The sequence below is a fragment of the Carcharhinus amblyrhynchos genome, chromosome 14 (genome assembly GCF_965287045.1).
Source record: "Carcharhinus amblyrhynchos chromosome 14, sCarAmb.v2.hapA, whole genome shotgun sequence".
Taxonomy (NCBI): Eukaryota; Metazoa; Chordata; class Chondrichthyes; order Carcharhiniformes; family Carcharhinidae; genus Carcharhinus; species Carcharhinus amblyrhynchos.
Genome location: NC_137337.1, coordinates 60,640,425 through 60,666,112, shown reverse-complemented (window position 1 = coordinate 60,666,112; position 25,688 = coordinate 60,640,425). Strand labels below are relative to the sequence as shown.

Below are 25,688 nucleotides of genomic sequence, written 5' to 3'. Positions count from 1 at the left end.
GGTAATGCTTCTGAAACACAGCTCAACATTCATAATAGGTTCAGCTGTCAAAACAAATCTTTACAAATAATGAAGTCTACTGCGGCTGCAAAAACAGATGGCCCTTGTTTTTCTCTAAATTACACCTGTTAGTCAAGTGGTTTTTATTTCTCAAAGTGAAAGCTTCAGAGCCTTTTTGTTCAGATTTAAAGCAAAGTGGACATTTACATTTTTTAGATCATGACACCCGAGTCATAAGCTCCGTTTTCTTTAGATTTGAATGCATAATAGTACTTCCCCCAATGGGAAAAGGACTTTAATGCATCTCAACACTTGCACAATGATGGTCAATGAAATGGTCAACTTACCTTTGCAGGACAGAGCCCTACAATCAATCACTGCAGTAAAACACATCTAGCTTATAAGACAGGATCTAAAAATGACATTTGAAACTGTCAAATCATTTAGCATTTAGCTGTCAGTGTTCCCAACTCATCAACGGGCTTCCCCCAAGTTTCACAAATTGTCAAACAAGGCAGGATTTCAGAAGCCTTCCAAAACCTGCTCAACCCTGATGAAAATACTAGGGGACAGAAAATACAAATTGGCCCTAGGGCTGTCAATGGCAACCCATACGTCAAAGAACGTGCATGTGAGATCACAACCCAAGGGAGTGCATCACCCACTTTTTAAGAGTTTATTTATTTATTATATCGCTGACATTGATACCAAGTCAAACACAATACTGTTTTCAAACAGTCAAGACTTGTAATGCCCCAAACAGCAAGTCCCTGTTTTAAACTGCACCCCCCCTCCCCATTTAGCATTGGTCTGTTGACAATTAATGCTTTCAGAATTGGGAATTTGTTTTTAAAATGTTTTCCATGCCAGGTCTGATCAACACTATACCAGAGCAACTTCTCCCACTCACTGACCCTGCCTTTTGTTGACCCTCCAGTCAGTGGCCTCTCCAGCTGCAAGCCTTTCCTACATCCTGACTATCTCAGTCACTGCCACCCTTCTGGTTCATGGTCTTTTCCACTCCCCAATCTCCCAGAGCCTGCTGATTTTGCTCACTGCCTCTTTCAGTTGCTGCTGATCCTGCTCACTGCACCCCTGCCTCTACATACAACCTGCTCTCTGATTCTCCTGAATGCTGCTGACTTTTCATCTTGCAGCTTATCTCCTACAAGTTGAAGTTTGTCTTGAGGCTCATCTCCAGATCTCTCACTCACAGTAAGGGTTCAGGAGAAGGAGGAAGCGAACAGTAGAGGCTGGGAGTGGGAGTTTGGTGAGAGGAAGTGTCAGGCATCAGTATATATGGTGAACCAAAGGGTTGGCAAAGAGGATTGGCAGCATGTAGGAGTTGAGTACAATGAGTTGGTGTATTTCTTAAATGTTTTAAAATTTATTTTAATAGTTGTTCCAATTATCACTGTAGGAATTTAGCAATATAAAGTGTTGCAACTTAATGAGTGGAAAGAGGTAACGTTACACGACTAGTAATCCGGAGGCACAGAATGGGTGGTCTAGGTTCAGATCCCACAACAGCAGCTGATGGAATTTAAATTCAATTAATTTGGGCAGCACAGTGGCACAATGGTTAACACTGCTGTCTCGTAACACCAGGGACCTGGATTTGATTCTGTTCTTGCGTGACAGTCTGGGCAGAGTTTGCACATTCTTCCCGTGTCTGCCTGGGTTTCCTCCCAGACCAAAGAAGTGTAGGTTAGGTGGATTGGTAATGCTTAATTGCCCCTTAATGTCCAGGGATGCATGGGTTAGGTGGATTAACCATTATAGAATATGTGGGATTGTAAGGACGAGGTTGGGGTGTGACCAAACCTGGTCAATCTAAATACTCCACACCCCACATACGATGGCTCTGAAATATGTTTAGCACTTTCCATGACAAGCAGATCCAAAACCAGATCAGCCTTCTAAACTTTAGCATCGAGTGTCTGACAACAAAACCTCCACAGGCCAACAAAAGTCCTTCTGTTCAGAGCAGTTGTCATCATCACATCCTTTACTATGAGATGTGGACCGTGTATCAGCCATATAAGAGCACTAAAGATACCACTGCCGCATCCTCTAGATTCAATGGAACAAATACTAGTATCCATCTTGAAGCCTACTTCAAAAGCATTCAGGCAAAATTCCTGCAGGATTAAATACAGACAATGTGTCCAGATAGCTTAAAAGCATCTCCATGGTCAAGTCTTGTTTTCTCAACTCTCAAACTGCTAGTGTTTCATGAGGGGACAAAGGAAGTGTTTCAAAGAAACTTTGAAGCTTTCTTACAGTAGCATTCACATTAATTGTTGGAAGGAACTTCCAACTGCTCAAGATGCAACAACCAAACTGCATTACGTTTCGAATCCAAATGCCTTAAATGATGAGGCAGAGCAGTAGCAGAGAAGGAAAGAAAAAGCAACAAATCCTGAACTCTGGATCCCACTACCTTGTGGGATGTCCTGCCTCATGTGCTTAGAGACCTGCGGTCATGAATCAATCCATTCAGTCACATGAAGAATCACGGCAAAAACACCAACCCCAAGCAGACATCATACTTGAATCGAGGGGCGGCCAATGTCAACTAATCATTCAACTGATCCTTCGCATACTGGATTCCTGACTTTAGATGCACTGATCAGTGGATCACCAAAAATGGGAAGGGGCAAGAGGAACAAATTGGGAGGCTAGATTACTGACTCACTTGTGTATCTAATTTTTTTTTAATACAGGAACAACAGTGGACCAAGGCTCATCGTTTTAGCAAGCAGTGAACCGCTGTAGGGAAACTCCACAAAATGTACCATCTCAAAAATTCTTATGGCTAAGAACAAAAAGGGAAGGCAGAAGGGCATAAACATTGTTGAGGTTGGATTTCTGTAGGCACCTTCTGCATACTGAACCCTGCACAAATCTACAAAGGCTTAATGAGGGAAAACTGAATTTAAAAAAAAATTAGAGAACCAACGACACCTATTTTCCAATCAGTTTCTCAAATTTTTCATTGCAGACCTATGATTAGGAATGGTATCAACATTCAAGGGCTCCCTCACCTACACTGTCAATCTCAATCTGAGCTCACAATTAATAAGTTTATTACATGCAAACCTTTCACCAACCTCAAGCATCTAGCGAGTTTAGAAATAGGGACAGGACAAGCTAGTGCATATTTATGTATTGAGGCATTTGTAAGCTGCTTTCTCTTGTCACTCTACAACCCAAAGGGCCAATCAATCTGGCTAGGTTGCTCTCAGACTGATGGGCAAGTGGACCTTCTCTGTCTGTACCCTTTAGGAAAAATAATTCATCTCTTTTCTGGGAAGATGGTGAATTGGATTACTAAAATATTTTATAATATTGTTCAAAGAGAAGGTATTAGTGAAAATGCTTACAATTTTTGATCTCATAGCCAAAAAACATTTTGATGCCAGGCAGCTTCCGGTTATTTTCCAAATCTTCAACTGCAGAAACAAAAAAAAATTAGAAATTGACCAGTTCAGAACACAAGAACAGGAAGAGGCCATTTTGTTCCTCAAGCATGATCTGCCATTCCATTAGATCGTGACTTATCTACATCTAATTCCATTTACCCTCCTTGTTTTTTAACAATTAATACGACGGCTAACAAAAATCTATCAAATGGAATGTGACATTTTAATGCTATCATTGGCTTGAGGCAAGTGCTCAGATTTTCAATACCACGTTTTCAGATAAGCTTTTGACATCCCTACTGCATTGCCGAAATCTAATGTTAACGTTTATGCTCTTGATCTTGATTCTCCCACCACAGCAAATTTTGCTCCACTTCAATCGTCTTAAAACACTCAACTAGATCACCTATTGTTCTTCTATCATAGAAAATCATAGAATCCCTACAGTGCAGAAGGAGGCCATTTGACCCATTAGGACTGCACCGACCACCATCTCACCTAGGCCCTATCCCCATAATCCCTTGCATTTACCGTAGCTAGTCCCCGTGACACTAAGGGACAATTTAGCATAGCCAGTCCACCTAACCCACACTTCTTTGGACTGTGGGAGGAAGTTGGAGCACCTGGAGGAAATCCATGCAGACACGGGGAGAATGTGCAGACTCTGCACAGACAGTAACCCAACCTGGGAATCGAACCCGGGTCCTTAGCGCTGTGAGGCAGCAGTGCTAACCACTGTGCACCATGCTGCCCCACGTTCAAGCCTAGTCTATGCAACTCGTCTTTAAAATTTAACCCTTCAAAGCCAATATATTATTCCTGAGTTGGAGTGTCCAGAAATAAATGCAGCATCCCAGATAGGGGTCTAAGCACACCTTCATACAATTCTAGTGTAATTTTTAACTTGTTGCATTCCAGCCCACTTGAGGTAAAGGTTAATATTAGACTTGATTTTTGTGCACTAGTCATAAGACAAAGTTTGGATAAGAGAAGGCAACCTGTAACTAGTGGAGTGCCACAGAAATCAATGCTGGGGACACAATTATTTACAATAGATATTAATGAGGAAGTGAATGCATTATTACCAAGTTCACGGATGATATAAATAGATGGGAAAGCATGACAAAAATCTAGAGGGATATGTATAGACAGGTAAAGTCTCAGACTTCCTACAGTTCAGGAGGCAATTGAGTATAGATAGAGTGAATTCAAGCAGGCTTTTTCCACTGAGGCTAGGGGAGAAAAAAAACCAGAGGGCATTGGTTAAGGGTGAAAGAAGACAAGTTTAAAGGGAATATTAGGAGGGGCTTCTTCACCTTGAGAGTGGTGGGAGTGTGGAATGAGCTGCCGGATAAAGTGGTAAATGCAGGGTCACTTTTAACATTTAAGAAAAACTTGGACAGGTATATGGATGAGAAGGGTGTGGAGGGATATGGTTCAAGTGCAGGTCAGTGGGACTAGACAAAAAATGGTTCAGCACAGACAAGGGCCAAAAGGCCTATTTGAGCTGTAATTTTCTATGGTTCTATTAATCACAAAAAGCTAGCATGCAAGTAACAGGGAAGGCAAATGGAATTTTAGCCTTCATTTTCAAGGGAATGGAATATAAACATAGAAAAGTCTTGCTAAAATTATACAAGGCACTGACTGGTTAGACCACACCTGGAATATTGTGAACAATTATAGCCCCCTTACCTAAGGAAATACAGGTACTGAAGGCAGTACAGAGAAGGTTCACTAGGTTGATCCTGGGTATGGAGGAATTTTCTTATTGGGATAGATTGGAGATTAGAAGTATGAGAGGAGATTTGAGACATATGGGATTCGTAGAGGACCTTGACAAGATAGATGCTGCGAGGTTGTTTCCCCTTGTGGGAGAATCCAAGACCAGAGGACATAGTCTCAGAGTAGGGTGTCACTCATTTAAAACAGATGTGGAGGAATTTCTTTTCAGAGGTTAGATTCTGTGGAATTCTTTACCACAGCGGTCTGGGTCATTAAGTACATTCAAGGCTGAGATAGGTTTTTAATGAATAGCGGAACCGAGGGTTATGGAGATAAGGCGGGAAAAATGGAGTTGAAGATTATCAGATGATCTCATTGAATGGCAAAGCAGATTTGAACATCTGCTCCTACATCTTCTGGTCTTGTCCACTAGATTTAATGTTTTTGGTACATGGCCTGGGCCCTAGATATTTCTGCTCCTCCGTAATTCCTAGTTAAGTGTTCTAAGTTCCAAAATATATTCCCGCCAATCCCACTTTTTTATTTACAATTGCATGTTCTTTTGAACTGATGTGGCTGCCATGTAATATTGCTAAACATGAGTTTGATGGCAGACAGTATCTCAAGTTCAATTTTTTGTGATCCGACTGATAGGCTGTTAAATAGTTACGTCAAGCCTTCTATCTGGAGCACATTGCCTATTTATCATCCATGCTCAGTTTTGTTATTACAGATTTTGTCCCCCAATTTAAAAGTAAAACAATGGCACGTCAGAACTGAAGAGGTAGAAAACACAAAGCAAAATCAGGATTATTGGCTTAAAAAAATGCCCAAAGCAATTTCTAAAATAATCAACACTGAATGAACCAGTCTGCAGAACCAAACAATTAAAAAAATGCACTGTCAAAAATCAAAGAAAAGGAGTTCAGTTTACTGTTTTAAAAGGAATCGGATACTTTTTTGAGAAACTAGAATACTAAAGATCTTGGAAAGCAAAATTAGACTAAAGAGAAAGAGATTTGTATTTTTATAGCATTTTTCATGTCCTCAAGACTTACCAAAGCACTTCAGAAATAATAAAGTACTATTGAAATGAAGTTAATATGTAACGGAATCCATGGTTTCAAAATTTAGATTTTTCCTCGAGTCAGATTCTACCTAAAAAGGAACTGAAAAAGAACTGAACTTTCAGCTTTCACGGAGAATTAAAAACAGAAAGAAAACCTTTAAGGGCTCTGGGGAAAATGAAATTGGTTAAAACCACTGGAAGACACCGTGTTCTCTGACCTTAGTTGACAAGTAGCGCAGCACAGGCAGGCCAAAGATGATGCAGGCTGGTTCCAGGAGCTAGGATATGGCAAATACACAATTTCTGCAGCCATTTCTATGCTGCAGCTGCTTTGATTACTTGAAGATGTTGGTGGAACCACATCATCAAGACCCTTGTCAGAATTGAGTAGTTTCTGTAACAGTAAGTCAATTTGGTTAAGTTTGTACTCATGGAACTTAGGTTATATTGTTGTTGATGGGCAGCATAGTGGTTAGCATTGCTATCTCACAGCACTAGGTTCAATTCCCAACTTGGGTCACTGTGTGGAGTTTGCATGTTCTCCTTGTATCTGCGTGGGTTTCCTCCAGGTGCTCTGGTTTCCCTCCACAGTCTGAAAGGTGTGCTGGTTAGGTGCATCGACCCAAACAGGTGCCCAAGTGTGGCGAATAGGGGAATTTCACAGTAACTTCATTGCAATGTTAATGTAAAACTTACTTGTGCCTAATAAGGTTTCACTTTTTAGCTGGGGATCAAGCAAAATTCCAGAAGACGACAAACTGAAATTTTGAGATGTAGACAGAGTTTTAAAGGACATTGAGGCTGAGATTAACACTACATTTGCTGAGTGTATAACCCGAGACATCTGTAAGACCCATCTTTGTTATTTTAAGTACAAGTTACAATTTCTATTGAATAGAGTTTGCCTGTTAATGCTAGTTTAATTTAGATTGATTTTGCTTTGATGGTTACAGAATAAGTTTTTTAAAAAAATGAAATCTTGCCCATCAAATTTCTGTAAGTGTTTGGAAAGTTCAGTTCTTTCATGTTATTGATCTCCACAAGGATAACAACGGTCATAACGGAACGGCTGAATTGTACACATTCCCACAGATAGCAATGTGATATATGGTCAGATAATCTGCTTTAATGAACTTGGTTGAAGGATAGTTATTTGCCAGGACATCAGGCATAATTCCCCTGGTCTTTTTCAAAGTAGTGCCATCAAATCTTTCAGCCCTCAGTTTAACACCCCATCCACAAGGCTGTACGTGTAATAATTCAACACATCCTCAGCGCTGCACTGAAATGAAACCTTGATTTGTGGGCTCAAGCCTTGGGAACGGGATGTAAACCTTTTGACTGAAACAACTGACTAACTGACGCTGGAGCCTAATAGATGAAGAGCGAATTTGTCTCTCAGCTCCCTAAAAGGCCCAGCTCACCCTCTTCTTAATCTCCTCCTCCTTCCACGCACTGGTCTCACCTTGGTCCAACACGACGGCCTTGGTAGCGGTATCCACATGTCGGAGACATCCTGAATAAGTGCCGCACGCTAAGGTGACTTTAACCCTCTGGGTAAGGAGCTCACCTAACAAAGCTGAATCCATCATCCCTCTGTAAAGCGCCTACACCCAATTCCTAACAGCCCAACTACCCGCCAGCCAGCACGTGCAGCTAGTTCTGCGCCTGCGTCCTATAGCCTAGTGATTGACAGGAGCCCGTTCCGCCTTCTTTTCGAAATTGGCCAACCGTTGGAGTGAAGATATCGCGAGATGAGCCAAGCCCCGCCCCCTTGGCAGCCCGCCCCTCCTTTCCCGGAGCCGCACGAGGAACCAAAAGCAGGGGTTTGATTGGCTGATTCCAGGGCCGGCCGAGTGGCGTCATACACACTTCGGCATTTTCCGTCGAGCCAGGCATGAAAGTTGATGGTCGAGTCGATCGATGGCCCGTCTTGCCTTCCTATCGAATGCATGCCTTTCTCGGACGAGTTCGCTCGAAATGACCGATCTCCAAGAAAGAGGGGCCCGACATTCCTCACAGTGGCATGCTGTGGAGGGCCCAGGGGCGGCGGGGGGTCTCCGTTCTGGGCTGGGCTCTAGGGTGGAAGCTAGTCGGGGCTCGGCTACTTCGGCCTGGGGGGGCCGGGGGTAGAGCCGCAATGGCGGTCGGCGGCGGCGGCGCTCGGAGGGACTCAGGCAGAGCGGCTGCGAAACCGGCCGCCCCGCTCCCTCTGTCAGACATCGCAACCTCTGCCTCTCCAAAGCAAGCGCCATCTTGGCTCGGGGAGAGGAGCGGCGCGGCGAGGCAGAAGCAGGGGCGAGCCGAGGTAAGCGGCAGTGAGTGTAAGTGAGTGAGTGTGTTGGGGGGGAGGAGGAGGTGGACGGGCGTTTGTGCTGCTTATTTTAATGGGAAATGGCCCGATGTCTTGAGAGATATTTTTCCCCCTCCGTGTGTGTGGCGGATCGGGCGGATGGAAGGTGGAAACTCCAGGCTAGGCCTGCCCGTGTTCTCCTCTCCACTCGAGTCTTCTCGCTTCTCGCACCCAGCGTCTCCGGGCTCCCTTCGTCCCCCGGCCCCGCTTCATAGTGCGGGAGTATCGGGGCCGCTTAAAGGGCCAGGCACCCCCCCCCCCCCCGAGCGCCTATCCCTCCCTCCGCGCAGTGTCTGCCTCTTCCTTCTCGGGCCTAGTTGGCCTCTCAAACTTCAATTCCCTCTGCCCTCATACTCTAAATTGCCTGGTATGATTATTTCAGATTGCCGGCCACTAACCCGCCTTCAACTTTTTTCCTTTCTACTTCCTTGGCCTGTTCACTTTGCAAACCGGAGTGGTGGGGGTGGAATTGGGAGGTATATTCTTGATGAGGGGGCTGAATTTTTTTTACTTTAAGTCATGACTTTTAAAAAGTACAATCCGTCTGTTAACAAAATGATACTGAAATCCACGTGCAAGGTGTTTTATCTCGGATTACAGTCTGGTACTCTGACAGCCAGAATTTTGGATTTGAGGAATAAAGTAATTTTCACGTGCCAGTTTAGATTGTCTCTCCTCCCCCCCCCCCCACCCAAATCAAGTTCACTTTCGTTAATAGTGGGATAAAACCAATTAAAACTACATGAATTATTTGTTGAGTGCAATATATTTTTTGTGATCAACCACAAGGAGTGCCTGAAAATAATCGAATCCACAAATGTTGAAATAGATTAGAGAATTTAGTAGTCTAAAAGTTGCCTTCAGAAACTGGATGCTGTCTTATCAATTATTTTGTTGAACATAAATAAATAGAATGGGTTTTTCAGTTCAAGCAAATGAGTTTGTTTATGACTTTTATTTTGGTAAAAGGTAATTTTTTTTAAGATTTGGAGACACAGCTAATCAGTTCAGTCAACAAGATGTACATGCTGGTTATCCTGCTCCTCATGAAATGAATATTGAATCAACTTGACCTCTGGATTACAAATGCGATCAGAGATATTTGTCCTATGTGTCCCCAGTATTTTTGCTGTCTTAAAGAACCTGAATCATATCAGTATTGCAGTTCTACTTGTTTCCTTCTAGTTGTCTTTTGGTGCTAACAGTCAGACTTGATCCTGTCTTTATCCAAGATCCACATGCTCCTCTTGTAAGGCGTATTCAGTAACGAGCACCAAGACCTAAAAATGAGTGAAACCACCTCAAAGCTGGGCCATCTGTGACCAGACCCCTGTAGGGTTTTGGGTCAGCAACCCTGAGAAAAGGTTTTATATGGATTTCCATTAACTCTCCACTCAGCCTCCTTTGCTTCAAGGAAAATAGTCAAACCTGTCCTGTCTTTCCTTGCCCAAATTTTCCAGTCCTGGCAATAATCTTTTAAATCTGCTGCGTTCTGTCTAGTGCAATTGCATCCTTCCTGTTCTGTGGCCTAACATGGTTCCAGCATTGCCTGCCTGCCCTTGTATTCTCTGTCTTAACGGATAGAGGAGAATATCATATGGTTTCTCAAACACCTTATTTACCTATCCTGGATCTGGCATTATGTAGAAATAAACTACAGGGTATAATTTATTCCCTGTGGGTGTTTGATGTTTGTAGGTCATAGGAACCTGCCCACCATGCGTTTGTGGAGGTGTAAACTTAGTAAATCATTCTGTAGCCAAGTTCCATAAACTATCAGGTAGCACAGTGGTTAGTACTGTTGCTTTATGTTCCAGGGACCTGAGTTTGATTCTAGCTTTGGATGGCTGTGTCTGTGTTTGCAAGTTCTGCTTGCATAGGCATGAGTTTCCTCTGGGTCGTCCAATTTCCACCCACAGTCCAAAGATGTGCGGGTTAGGATTGGCTCTGCTAAATTGCCCCTCGGTGTTCAAGAATGGGCAGGATAGGAGGATTAGTGGGATAAATATGTGTGGTTACAGGGATTGGGGATGGTGAATGCACTTTTAGAGAATTGATGCAGATTTGATGGGCCAAATGTTGACCTCTTGCACAGTCGGGATTCTACAATAACCGAATGACCTCTCCTGTTCATATAACACAACCTTTATAATCCAAACTTTTCATCTAAATTTGTTAGTGCATGTTTTATCCAGTCGCTTGGTGCAATTGTGAAACATTTACTTCTGAGGAAATGGTCCAATGTAAACTTCAAAGTTTACAGTGGGGAACTGAGGCCTTGAGTATGAGGGCATTTTGGTTAGATCTGCAAATATTGCTTTGTCATATCTCATTTTGGTTTAATAAAAAAGAATCAAACCTGGCTATTTATTGAATATTTACCCAAAAAGTGAACTATGAGCAGGGTTTTGAAGATGCATAGAATCAAAGATTTTTACATTTTCTGTGGGTGTTGCTAGCAAGGCTAGCATTTGTTACCCATTGCTAATTGCTCTTGTGAAGATGGTGTTGAGCCATCACCTTCAACCGCTGCAGTTCATGTAGTCATGTAGGTGTGCTGACAGTGTTGTTAGGAAGAGAATTCCAGGTTATGATCCAATGACTGAAAGAACAGCAGTAAAATTCAGATTCATGCACGCCTTGGAGAAAATATGCAGTTGGTGGTGTTCTTCCAGGTGGTAGAGATTGCAGGTTTTGGAGATGTTATTGAATGAGTTCCTGCTTGTACATCTTGTAGATGCACACTGTTACCACTGCATTGCATGGCTGTGGTGGCAATTACGTGGACTATTTTGTCCTGCGTGATCAGTTTCTTGTGTGTTGTTGGCATTGCACTCGTCCAGCCAGGTTGACAGGCTTTGGGAAGTTGGGAGGTGAGTTATGCGCCTCAATTCCCAGCCTCTAACCTGCTCAGATATGGCTGGTCCAAGTCATTGTCTCATCGATGGTGATAATGGCAATTTAGTGATGGTAATGCCATCGAATGTTAAGGGTTAGATTCTCTCTTGGAGGTGGCATTTCAGGCACTATTGTGTGTGTGAATGTCACTAGCTGCTTATCAATGTGACCCTGAATGTTATCCAGGGCTTACTGCATATGGACACAGACTGTTTTAGTGTCTGAAGAGTTTAGAATGATGGTCAACGTTATGCAATCATCAGCAGACTTCCCCACTTCTAATGGAGGAAGATCACTGAAGCTGCTGACAATGGTTGGGCCTCCACACTAGCCTGAGAAACTCTTGCAGCAACATCCAAGGATTGGGATGATTGACAGCCAAACCGTTTTCATTTGTGCTGGATATGACTCATTGGAGAGCCTTCCCCCGATTCTCATTGTTTTCCATTTTGCTAGTGCTCTTTTATGACAAGGGCATTCATTCACACTTTACATCTGGGATTCAGCTCTTTTTGCCCATGCTTTGGCTAAGGCTGTAAGAACTCAAGAACTGAGTGGTATTGGCAGAACCCCAAAACTGAGTATTAGTGAGTAGGTTATTGCTATGATCAATCAGATATGGACAATATTTGAATTTATCTTGCGTTTTGTGGGCAGGACATACTTAGGAAACTTTCCATATTTTCGGATAGATGTCAGTGTTGTAGCTTGGCTACAACACTGCATGGCTAATTCTGGAGCACAAGCCTCAAGTACTATTACTGGGACATTGTCAGGATCTCTGACATTATCAGTATAGAGTGCCATCAGCCTTTTCCTTTGCACTTGTGTGCTAGAATGCTCCTTCTTTGAGAATGGTGATATTTGTGGAGCTCTGAGCTCCTTTTAGGTTTTTCATTGTCCAATGCGATTCATGACTAGATGTGCCAAGACTACAGAGCTTAAGTCTGATCTGTTAGTTGAGAGATCTCTTATCTCTCCATGCTTTTTCTGCTGTTAGGCACAGAAATAATATGTTGTAGCTTCAATACTTTAGCCAGGTTGACACCACATTTTGGTTTGCTCAGTACTGCTCTTGGCATAGAGTCATAGAGGTTTACAGCATGAAAACAGGCCCTTTGGCCCAACTTGTTCACACCACCTTTTTTTTTTAAATCCTGTAATTTAATCCCAATTGCCCGCATTTGGCCCATGTCCCTCTATACACACTTGTGTCCATGTAACTATCTAAATGCTTTTTAAAAGATAAAATTGTACCTGCCTCTACTACTATCTCTGGCAGCTTGTTCCAGACACTCACCACCCTCTGTGTGGGGGGAAAAAAACTGCCTCTCTGAATATTTCTGTATCTCTCCCCTCTTACCTTAAATCTATGTCCTCTAGTTTTAGACTCCTCTGCCTTTGGGAAAAGATATTGACTATCTACCTTGCCTATGCCCCTCATTATTTTCTAGACCTCTATAAGATCACCCCTCAGCCTCCTACGCTCCAGAGAAAAAAGCCTCAGTCTATTCAGCCTCTCTTATAACTCAATCCATCAAGTCCCGGTAGCATCCTAATAAATCTTTTCTACGCTCTTTCTAGTTTAATAATATCCTTTCTATAATAGGGTGACCAGAACTGCACACAGTATTTATTCCAAGTGTGGCCTTAACAATGTCATGTACAACTTCAATAAGACATCCCAACTCCTGTATTCAATGTTCTGACCAATGAAACCAAGCATGCTGAATGTCGTTTTCCCCACTTTGTCCACCTGTGACTCCACTTTCAAGGAGCTATGAATATGTATCCCTAGATCTTTGTTCTGTAACTCTCCCCAGTGCTCTACCATTAATTGAGTAAGTCCTGCCCTGGTTCAATCTACCAAAATGCATTGCTTTGAACATAACAACATAAGAAATAGGAGCAGGAGTAGGCCATCTGGCCCTTCGAGCCTGCCCCGCCATTCAATAAGATCATGGCTGATCTGTCGTGGCTCAGTTCCACTTTCCGGCCCTCTCCCCATAACCCTTAATCCCCTCTCTTATCAAAAACCCATCAACCCGCTTCTTGAAAATATTTAGCGAGGCAGCCTCCACCACTTCAACGGGTAGAGAATTCCAGAGATTCACCACCCTTTGAGTGAAGAAGTTCCTCCTCAACTCCGTTCTAAAACGCCCCCCCTTTATCTTGAGGCTGTGCCCCCTAGTCCTACTGTCTTTTTTGAGCGGGAAGAGTCTCTCCACCTCTATCCTATCCATCCCATTCATCATCTTATACGTCTCAATGAGATCTCCCCTCATTCTTCTAAACTCCAACGAGTACAAGCCTAGTTCATTCAGCCTCTCCTCATAGCTCAACCCCCTCAACTCCGGTATCAGCCTAGTAAACCTCCTCTGCACTCCCTCCAAGGCCAAAATATCTTTGCGCAGGTGCGGCGCCCAAAACTGCACACAGTACTCCAGCTGCGGCCTCACCAATGCCCTATACAGCTGCAGCAAGACCTCCCTACTTTTATATTCAATCCCCTTCGCTATGAAGGCCAGCATCCCATTCGCCTTCCTGACCACCTGCTGCACCTGCAAGCTGGGTTTTTGCGACTCATGCACAAGGACCCCGAAGTCCCTCTGCACCGTCGCCTGCTGCAGTTTTTCGCCACGTAAGTAATAGTCCTTCCTACCATTCTTCCTTCCAAAGTGGACCACCTCACACTTGCCAACATTAAATTCCATTTGCCATTTCCTGGCCCATTCGCCCAGCCTATCTAGATCCTTCTGCAGACTCTCCACACAATTTGCCGTTCCCCCAATCTTGGTGTCATCCGCAAATTTCGACACCCTACACTCGGTTCCCTCCTCCAGATCATCTATATAAATGGTAAAAAGCTGAGGCCCCAGCACCGACCCCTGGGGCACTCCATTAGTCACCATCCGCCAATCCGAATAGCACCCGTTGACCCCCACTCTCTGCCTCCTATTTGACAACCAATCCTCTATCCACGCTAACACCCTACCCCCAACTCCAAGTCCCCTGACCTTCTGCAATAACCTCTTATGAGATACTTTGTCAAACGCCTTCTGAAAATCCAGAAAGACCACATCCACCGGCTCTCCTCTATCCACCGCCCTAGACACATCCTCATAGAACTCCAGTAAATTTGTCAGACACGACTTCCCTTTAATGAAACCGTGCTGCGTCTGCTCTATCAAGCAATTCCCTTCAAGATGCCTCGCAATTTCCTCTTTAATGACGGATTCTAACATTTTACCTACCACAGACATTAAACTAACCGGCCTATAATTCCCTGCCTTTTGCCTGGCACCCTTCTTAAACAACGGCGTAACATTTGCATTTGTCTAAATTAAATTCCATCTGCCATTTGTCAACCCACTGGCCCAATTGGCTCTCTGCATTTTTCACTGCACTAAATAAAGTTGATCCACTTGCTTGATAGTAATTAAATGGACATGTTAGACCAAGAGGTTACAAATTGTGGCTGAACATAATTTATATTGCTGCCCACAGTATTTCATCGGTGCCCAGTTTTAAACTCCTGGATTTGTTCTGAATCTTATGTGCCACACATCATGATGGTGGGTGTATCAGCAGATCTGATAGCATCTGTGGAGAGAGAATAGAGCCAATATTTGGAGTCTGGGTGATCCTTCATCAGAGCTGACGGCCAAGAAAATCAGACAAGATTTATAGTGGGGAGCAGGCAGAGGGGCTGTATTTGGACAAAGGAAATGGGAATGGTGAAGATGAAGGCTGAGAAAGTGTTCATTAAGTGATTGGGATGTGTGAACTGGCAGAACAGAGGTGTAGATAAGGAATTGTCTGAGGGTTCTTAAGGAACTACATTTGTCCAATTACAGTGCCCCTAACCTTGGTGTAAATCTTGTCTGATTTTCTTTGCTGTCAGCTCTGACAAAGGGTCACCCAGACTCAATGTTGGGTCTATCCTCTCTCCATGGATGCTGTCAGACCTGCTGAGATTTTCCCGACATTTTCTGTTTTTGTTTCAGATTACAGCACCCGCAGTATTTTGCCTTTATCTTGATAGTGGATGTGCTCACTGTGGTGATTGAACTTTGCCTTTACAGGAACTAATATCTATAGGTCTGGTTTATGGGCCATTCTGACTTATGCCATCGTGGACAGGTGCATAGGTAGATTGAGGACCAGGTCTAGTAGGCTTCCTCTTTGGTTCCCTCATCACCTGTTGCAGATCCAATCTGGCAGGTACATCCTTGATGGTTTGCTCAGCCGGCAGTGATAGTGGACCACTCTTGACGTGCACATTTAAGCAACCAATCCAGAACATATTTTATGACACCTTAACAGGTCATTTGGCCTATCTCTGTTGCAGATCCAATCTGGCAGGTACATCCTCGATGGTTTGCTCAGCCAGCAGTGATACTGGACCACTCTTGATGTGCACATTTAAGCAACCAATCCAGAATATATTTTATGACACCTTAACAGGCCATTTGGCCTATCTCTGTGCTAGCCAAAGAAAGATAATTATTTGACTTGATCCAACTTTCCAGCCCTTGGTCAACCCTCGCAGATGGTGACACTTGGATTGCATGTTTGTTAAATGTGACCAAGCTTTCTGCCTCTAATACTCTTTGTTTCAGACAGTAAGTTCCAGACCTACACCACCTTCTGGGTGGAAATGTTTCTCTTCAGCTACCCCAACTTTTGCAACTAATTCCCTCACGAACATTCTATTAGCTTTCCTAATTACTGGGTGTACCTGCCTTTTGTGATTCATGTACTAGGATTTCCAGATCCCTGAATCTCAGAGCTCTGCAATCTCTCGCCATTTAGATAAAATTACTTCTCCTACCAAAATACATCATTTCATGTTTTGCCACATATTCTGTTTGCCAGATGTTTTCCCACTCATTCTGTCTGTGCCCCTTTATTGCCTCTGTTTTCTTCACAACTTACTTTCCTACTAATCTTCATTAGCAAATTTCTCAAACCATACATTTTGTCCCTTCATCTAACTCATGAATAGAAATTGTGAAAAGTTGAGCTATCACCACTGATCCATGTGGCACACCACTTATTGCATCCTGCCATTTATGCCAACTGCTTCATGTTAGCTAGCCAATCTTCTATCTTTGCCAGTGTTACCCCCTACACCATGAACTTTTATGTGTGGCACTTCAGCAAATGCCTCCTGGAAATCTAAGTACAGTATTTCCACTAGTTCCTCTTTATCCAATCATAAGTGACTTCTTCAAAGAACGCCAATAAATTGATTTCTCGCTCTCAAAACCATGTTGGCCCTGTCTGATTACTTTACCATGAATTTTCCAAGTCCCCTTTGTAAAATCTTCAATAGCTTCTAAGATTTTCCCTGTGTCAGATGTTAGGCTAACTGTCCTGTAGCATCCAGCTTTCTGTCTCACTTTTTGAAAAAAGGAGTTACATTTGCTATTTTGCATTCTAATGGAACTTCCGCAAATCTAGGAAAATTAAAACCAATGCATCAACTATCTAACTATTCACTTCTTTCAAGATCCCAAACATGAAATACATCAGGACCTGGGGATCTGTCAGCCCTCAGCTCCACAATTTGCTCAGTGCCACTTTTCCATGGTGATTGTAATTTTCCTGAAATCCTCCTTCCCTTCCACTTCCTGATTCATAGTTATTTCTGGGGTGTTATTGATGGTGAAAACTGATGCAAAGTATCTGTTTAATTCATCTGCCATCTCTCTACTTTCCATTGTGAATTCTTCAGGTACACTTTAACTCTTTTATCTAAATATCTGTAAAAAATCTTACTATTCATCTTTTTATTTCTAGCTATTTTTCCCTTGATCTTTTTGTCAGAAATCCCTGCAGTGCAGGAGGAGGCTACTCGGCCCATCGAGTCCATGCTGACCACAATCCCACCCAGGCCCTATCCCCATAGCCCCATGCATTTATCCTACCTTGTCCCCTTGACACTAGGGGACAATCTAGCATGGCCAATCCACCTAACCTGTACAGCTTTGGACTGTGGGAGGAAACTGCAGCACCTAGAGGAAATCCATGCAGTTACTGGGAGAACCTGCAAATTCCACACAAACAGTGACCCAAGCCAGGAATCAAACCTGGGTCCCTGGCACTGAGGGAGCAGTGCTAACCACTGTGCCACCATATTGCTTGGCATGGTTATTCTTTGCTGTTTTCTGTCCAATTTTCTGACCTATCACTCATCTTTGTGCAATGCCTTTTCTTTCAGTTTGATGCTATCTTTAACATTTTAGTTAACCGTGTGGAGGATCCACCCAGTGGAATTTTTACTTGCTCGTTGAAATACACCTGTGTATTCATAAATATCCCTTTAAATGTCTCCCACTACATCTCTGTGAACCCTGTAATCTCATTTTAGCAACTCTATTTTCATGCCCTACAAACTGACCTTTTAGTTTAAGAACAACAACCAATCACTGCAGTGTGAAAAAGTTGGAAAAAGCAAAGGAGTACCTCCCTCTCCTCAGCACCCTAAATCCCCTCTAATCTATTTAAATAGTACATAAGGTTCAATGTTAAATGCAAGCAATTTTAGATCCAATTCTAGATATTTCTGCTCTTTGAAGTACCTCAGCAAAGGGCACCTGTCCTTCCATTTGATGCCCATGATGTTCTGAACACATCTTGTATGGAACCTCCAACTACCTGAATGTGTGGAATAGATAGATAGTCAATGTCTCACAGGCTTATGGGAGGGTAGGTATTATCACAACAAGCTCTGTTATAAGTTTGATACCTCATTTCCTCCACAATCCCTTGCATTAACAGGCAAATGCTGAGCTTGCTCCTACAATTCTATTTGCCACCCCTGTCAATTCAGACATTTCTAGAGATTGTGCTTCCAAGACAAGTGAACTTATTTACAACTTTTTGGGTTGTGTCATTGATCGTTGTAGTAGTGGAATACAGTCAGAATTTGGTGGTGGTTGGTGGAGTATCTGTCCTCAAGTTGATAGTCCATAGTTGTCAGCTGGCTTTGAAAAACGATCAATAATCTGTTGAAGGCCATGGTCACAGTGTGACAGGAGGTCACAATCTGGAAACAATGATCCTGTATGTCTGATAATTGAAATCCATAGCCAAGGTATCAGGGTTAAAAGGATTGCCAGCTGTTGAATTGAATGTATATTCCATCAACATTTCCAACAAATTCCCCAGAATATGTGGCAGCAAAAAAAATACTGAAGAGCATAGGGGCCATGATGCACCGCTGCTTCATATTACTTGTTATATCAGAAGGGTCAGTGTTTTCACAACAGTCAGTGACTCTGGTCATTATTGTGAAATTTCTATAACAGATTTATGGTTGAATTAGATATCCAAGTTTAGCTAAGATTTTCCATAAGGCCCCTCTATTTACTGTCTCAAGCCAACATAGACATAGTAGAATCCCATCTGTCATTTGTGGCATTTTTCTCATTTTCTAAAAGGTGCAATTCGTACTGTTATTACCTCTGTCTTTCCTGAGCCTACTTTGACTTATACACATTCTGCAATATGGCTTACTAGTCTATTCAGTGAAAGTTTGTTTGAATATTGCACAGCTGTCACAAGCAGTGAGATTCCTATTTGGTTGTTTTGCACAGATTTTATACTTGTGATGTGTGGCACCAAAATATTTGAGAGGCATTTCAACTGGTGCAGTAAAGACTGTTTCAAATAAAACTGTATTGGAGAATGTGAGGTATCCCCAACACCATGGCATCTCCCATCGTTCCATTATTGATGTATGAGGGTTGATCTACAGATGGGAGACAGTTTGCTTAAAAGATGGTTGGGCCAAGCGGGCAGAGTGAACATGTCAGATCATGATGATGTTCGTATGGGACTTGATTCTGAAGGAATAAGGGAGATTTGAGTTGGGCAGAGCTGAGGGGTTCAAGTTTAAGTCCACAGAGCAAATTTGGGCAGTAGTGGGAAATTATGTTGGAACTGTGAAACCTTGTCAGTAGACTTCTGATGTGTAATTAAAGTGTGTGCCTGCTCTTCATGTAGGCTCAAGACTGAATGTTAGCATCAGTGACAAGCAAGATTGTGCTTTCACTGTGACTTCTACGTTGAATAGTGCTGGGTGAAGGTGGTTCACAGTGTTGCTTAAATGAAGGCTCCCTGGCTGCTATCAGCGTGGACTAATGTTCAAATTCTCAAAGTCTTCATTGAAGCCTGTTCTTCCTTTTACTTTTAAATGTTCATTACTATGCAAAATGTTTTTGAGCGAATAAGCATTTGGAAGAAATGTTTTGCTGCCCCTAGAAAATCATTGCTGGGAGCACCATGTCTTGCTTAGTTTATTAAATGATTTAAACAATACTCCCTTGTCTTAATCTCTGGGATCAGTGTTCAATGCCAAACTGCCTGTCCAGGTCTTGAAGTGATGTAACAATTGCCAATCTGACTGTTCTGTTCTTGCAACCGATATTCGTATCGTTTCCTTAAGAGGTGAATTTGACTTATGCACTGCTGAAGTAGAAAGTTTGAGAGATGGGACTCGAATCCACAGTTCGGCATACGGGCAAGGATGATGCATAATAGTATCTCACCATTGTCCTATCAGGCATCAAAAACTTCGCTAAACATGGCATGTATCACAGTAATAACTTCCATTTATTTAACAGGACTTAATGTGAGTTAGGTTACAGGCAGCAGAGCTTTGCATGAACTTTTAAGTTTCTGGTGGATGCAAGGTAAAAGGTGGGCCCAAGACGAGCTATGGATAATAGAATCTACAGGTAGCAACGGTATGGATAGCATTTCAGTAGTAAGTGCCCGTAAACCTCAAAGGCTGCACGTGTATTTAAGCAACTGATCAAGAAATGTGGTAAAAGATAGTTATCAATGACGAGGCTTACACCAAAGCATGGTAAATGGAAATATAGCAGACAGAAGAGGCCATAAAAAGCAGTCAAGGGATACAATAGGTATAAAAAGAAAATGAGAAAAATAACAACAGCTTTCAAAGCTGATAGTGAAGGCTTTTATAAACATATTAAGATAGTGGTAAGGCAGTCACGTGGTCGATGAAATTTGATGCAAGGAAATATGAAGTAATTCATTTTGGTAGAAAAAATAGAGGCAATATAAACTAAACGGTACAGCTTTTAAGGGGTGAAGAAACTGACCTGGGGGTTGGTTCTAATGCACAAATTTTTCAAGGTGACAGGACAAAATATAAAATTGAATGGACATTGATATGGAAGATCTCAACTGGGGTATTATAGTCAGTTCTGAGCTCCACACTTCAGGAATGGTGTCAGGCTTAGTCTTTAAAGGGAACATAGAAGAGAGTTACGAGAATTGTACTAGGAATGAAAGACTTCAGTAACATGCAGCGACTAAAAGAACTTAACTTTCTCTGCTTATAGGAGAACATAAGAGGAGACTTTAATGGCCGTTGATATCATAAATAGAACCATACAATCCTGATAGTACGTGAGGCCATTCAGCCCATCGTGTCTGCACCAACTTTTGGAAAGAGCAGCTTTCCCAGCAGATTCCTCCTCCCCCCAACAAAATATCCTGTAACGACATGCACTTAACCTTGGCTAATCCACCTAACGTACACACCTTTGGATGGTTTTGATCAAATAAATACAGAGAAACTACAGTAGCTTAAGAGTCAGATTTAAGGTAATTGGCAAAAGACCCATTTGAGGAGATGATTTTTTTTTTGAGAGTTCTGATGATCTGGGGTGCACTGTCCGAAAGGGTAATTGAAGCACCAATGATGACATTTAAAATGCAATTGGATAAATGTTTATCAGTCGGACCCAACTAGAATATTGTGTTTAGTTTTGGGAGTTGAACTGTAAGGTACAATGATTGTGAAGAGGTTGTGTTGCAGATTCACCAGGATTATTCTTGAGACCAAGACTGACTTTCCACTGTGGGGTTGTGGGTTCTGAGGTGACTACGAAGTCGAATACTGAATCTGCAACACTCTGTCGTAGGTGGGGCAGATAGTGTCTGATGAGGTGGTTGGGTGGGGTGTTTGACTTCCACCATTGAGCAAGAGATCCTCACAAATCAAGGGGAATCTTGTATAGAAACATAGGAGGAGGCCATTCGGCCCTTTGAGTCTGTTCTGCCATTCGTGATGATGGCTGATTGTCCAACTCAATAGTCTAATCCTGCTTTTTCTCCAAAACCTTTGATCCCGTTCGCCGCAAGTGATGCCGTTTGAATAAATTCAATGTTTTGAATTTTTGTTTTAAAATCAACTACTTCCTGTGGTAATAACTTTCACAGGTTTACCACTATTTGGCTGAAGAAATGTCTCCTCGCGTCCATCCTGAATGGTCTACCCTGAATCCTCAGATTGTGACCCCAGTTCCGGACTCTCCCACCATTAGGAATATCCCCTCTGCATCTAGCCTGTCTAGTCCTATTAGAAGTTTATAAGTCTGAGATTTCCTTCTACACACACACACACACACAAACACACACACACACACACACCACATTCCTCTGAACTCCAGCAAAAACAATCCTAACCTAGTCAATCACTCTTCTTACATTAGTCCCACCATACCTGGAATCAGCCTGGTAAACCTTTGCTGCCCTCCCTCGAGAGCAAGAACATCCTTCCACAGAAAAGGAGACCAGAACTGCACACACTATTCTAGGTGTGGCCTCACCAAGGCCCTGTACAATTGCAACAACACATTCCTGCACCTGTACTCAACCTCTTTCAATGAAGGCCAACATGCTGTTTGCTGCCTTTACTGCCTGCTGCACCTGCATGCTTATCTTCAGTGACTAGTGCACAAGGACACACAAGCCCCTCTGCATACTCTCCTCTCCCAATTTACAGCCATTCAGGTAGTAATCTGCCACCCTGTTTCTGCTTCCAAAGTGAATAACCTCACACTTAACCTCAAATTATACCGCATCTGCCATTGATAAGCCTACTCACCAAACCTGTCCAGATCATTCTGAAGGATATCTGCATCCACATCACGGTTCATCCTCCCACCCAACTTGGTATCATTGCCAAACTTTGAGATGTTATGTTTTGTTCCCTCATCCAAATCATTAATATATATTGTGAGTAGCTGGGTCCTAGCATTGATCTGTGTAGCACCTCACCAGTTATTGCCTGCCAATTTGAAAAGCACCCATTAACTTCTACCCTTTGTTTCCTCTTTGCCAACCAGTTTCCTATTCATCTTAATACACTTCCCCCAATCCCATGTGCTTTAATCTTGCATGATAATCGCTTGTGCGGGACTTTGTCAAACACTGTCAGAAAGTCCAAATATATCACATCTACTGGTTCCCCTTTGTCATTCTGCTAGTTACATCTTCAAAGGATTCCAACAGATTTGTCAAGCATGATTTCTCCTTCATGAATCCATGCTGACTGTCTGATCCTGCCACTGCTTTCTAAATGCTCTGGTATAAAGTCCTTAATAATGGATTTGAGAATTTGTCCCACTACTGACGTTGAGCTTACCTGTCTATAATTCACTGTTTTCTCTCTACCTCTCTTTTTGAATATTGGAGAAACATTAGCTACCTTCCAATTGCAAGGACAGTTCCAGAGTCTTTAGAATCCTGGAAGGTGACCACCATTGCATCCACCATTCTAGAGCCACTTAATCTACATCCCAGAGTACTAATGAGGCCCTGGGGATTTGTCTGCCTTCAATGCCACCAATTTTCCCAGCACCATTTTTCTACTAATATTGATCTCCTCAGTTCTTCCCTTGCAAAATCCTGCATTCTCCAACATTACTGGCATTTGCTTTGTCCTGTTTTGTGAAGACAGAGCCTATGTGTTCAGTTCCTCAGCCATTTCTTGGTCCTGTATTATACATTGCCCGTTTCTGTCTGTAGGGGAGCTATATTTGTCTTTGCCAACCTCTTAGTCTTCATATATCTATAGAAACTCTTAGAGCTAGACTTTATGTTCCCTACAAGTTTGCTTTTGAACTGTACTTTCTCAGTCAATTCCTTGGTCCTTCTTTGCTGAATTCTAAATTGCTTCCAATCCTCAGACCTATTATTTTTCTTGGCCAATCTATTTGTTTCTTCCTTAAATTGGATGTTTTCTCAAATTTATTTTGTAAGCCATGAATCGGCTCTGTTACCCATTTTGCTTTTGTGCCAGACAGGAATAAACAGATGCTGTAGTTTCTCCATGTGCTCCTTGAATGTTTGCTATTGTCTGTCCACTGTCATCCCTTTAAGTAATGCTCCCCAACCTGTCAAGGCCAACTTGTGTCTCATATCCTCATGGTTTCCTTTATTAAGATTTAGCACCCTAGTCTCTGAATCAACTACTTCACTCCTATGGTCATTCCCAAGGGGGCCTCGTACAGCTAGATTGGCAATGATTCCGTTCTGATCACACAGTACCCAGTCTAAAATAGTCTGCTCTCGAGTTGGTTCCTCCACATATTGGTCAAAAAAAGCCATCCTGTGCACACTCAAGTTCTTCCTCTGTGGCATTGTGGGTAATTTAATTTGCCCAATCTATGTGCAGGTTAAAATCACTCATGATCACTAACATTCCTGTATCACGTGCATTTCTAATTTCATGTTTACTGCCATTCCCAAGATCACTGCAGTTTGGAGGTCTACATATGACACCCACTGATGTTTTTTGCCCCTTGGTATTTCTCAACTCTACCCCATTCGGACTCCATGTTGTCAGAGCTAATGTCCTTTCTCTCTATTGTGTTAATTTTCTCTTTAACCAGCAGTATCACTCCACCACCTTTTTCCTTTTTGCCTGTCTTTCCTAAATATTGAATACCCTGGGACATTCAATTCCCACCCCGATAACCCAGAAGCCATGTCTCTGAAATCCCAATTATATTGTACCCATTTACATCTACCTGCACGATTAGTTCATCTACTTTATTGCAAATGCTCTGCGCATTAAGGCACAGAACCTTTTAAGCTTGTCTTTTTAATATTGTTTGCCTTGCTCTCCTTAAGAAACCAATATTTTTCTTTATACCCCTGTTTGACCTTTGTCCTTGGTTTCTCTGCCTATCACTTTTCTTATTTCGTTTTCTACCTTTTTTGTTTTTGTCCTTGCTCCCTCCTTTTCTGACTCCTTACATAGATTCCCAATCCCCTGGCATATTGGTCTTAAACCCTCCCCAGTTGCTCTAGCAAACAGTCCCCCATGGACATCAGTCTCAGTCATGCCCAGGTGTAACCTGTCCAATTTGTACAGGTCCCACCTCTACCTGAGACATTTTGTTTCAGGGAGACTTTGAGGATGCCCCTGAAACATCTCCTGATAACCATTTGCTGGACTAAGCTCATACCAGTGCTTACAGGGTTAAATTGAGGTCAAATTGGATGAACGTAGTTTGTTTCCTTGTGCTTAGAAAATTGAGGGATAAGTGAATTGAGATGTTCAAAATAATAAAGGGATTCTGTAGTCTAGATGTAAAGATGCAGTTTTCCCCGGAATAATGAGGGAACTTAGAACAGTACGGACTTTTATCTTGGCCAGTCCCAGTTGCAATAGCAATGACAGCACCCCAGGTGATAGATGGTTCAACACCAAGATGATTGCTCCCCTTTATTCCTGAGAAAATTGTGTGGTGTTGTTCACGTTGAATTTGTGCTGCAATAGAATGCATGCTTTAAATTTGGTAATTAAATACATCAGCCCCCAATTGGGTAAGGGTTAAAGAATCATTGTCTGAGTACACTAACCTGTCCACTCTGGGTGCCTGGGAGGGGAGGAGGTTGTATAGTGGCACTGTTGCTGATCTATTCAAAAATCATGGGACATCTGCTGGAGACCTGTGTTTCAATCCCACCACGTCAGATTGTGCGATCAATGAAAAAATCTGGGTGTTTGGGAGGAACTGGGAGAGCCTGACTTTGCTGTGCTGATTTGGAAGTAAATTTGTTTAAGGTAGAGGCTAATTTCAGACTCATTCAACCTCAACATGTAATTATTGGAATTAACAATCATCAGAGCAATCACCTTTTTTTAAAAAAAATTGTGAAATCTAGTTGTTTTTCACATCTTTATTGATTTCAATGTTTGAAGGCCTTGTGATGTGAGGGCTGCTAGAAATAGAACATTGTCTGATGTGACCATAAAGAAGCCCATAATGTTTCAGAAGAATGTGGTTGGTTTTAAAAATTTACATTTTACACCTGATTTAACAGCCCTGGGTTTAATGTGGTTTTCTTCACTTACCAGTAGCTATGTGTACCTGAAATGTGA

The 25,688-nt window shown here is 42.4% G+C and overlaps 2 protein-coding genes across 5 annotated transcripts in view; one reads left to right on the top strand and one right to left on the bottom strand.

Moving 5' to 3' along the window:
- exd1 (exonuclease 3'-5' domain containing 1) overlaps positions 1-7,808 on the bottom strand; it is a 51,826-nt gene extending 44,018 nt beyond the window's left edge. The window contains exons 1-2 of the mRNA XM_080201907.1: positions 7,685-7,808; positions 3,387-3,455 (exon numbers count right to left, since the gene is read on the bottom strand). Coding sequence (XP_080058033.1) covers positions 3,387-3,455; positions 7,685-7,808 — 193 coding nt within the window. The remainder of the gene's footprint in view (positions 1-3,386; positions 3,456-7,684) is intronic.
- A 538-nt stretch (positions 7,809-8,346) lies between these two features.
- The window catches only part of ino80 (INO80 complex ATPase subunit), a 210,204-nt gene continuing 192,862 nt past the window's right edge, over positions 8,347-25,688 (top strand). For 3 of the 4 annotated variants that reach the window (XM_080202971.1, XM_080202972.1, XM_080202970.1), the window contains exon 1: positions 8,347-8,543. In XM_080202971.1, the coding sequence (XP_080059097.1) occupies positions 8,360-8,543 (184 nt within the window). In that variant the 5' untranslated portion in view covers positions 8,347-8,359. The remainder of the gene's footprint in view (positions 8,544-25,688) is intronic. The other variant, XM_080202973.1, reaches the window with a different exon arrangement.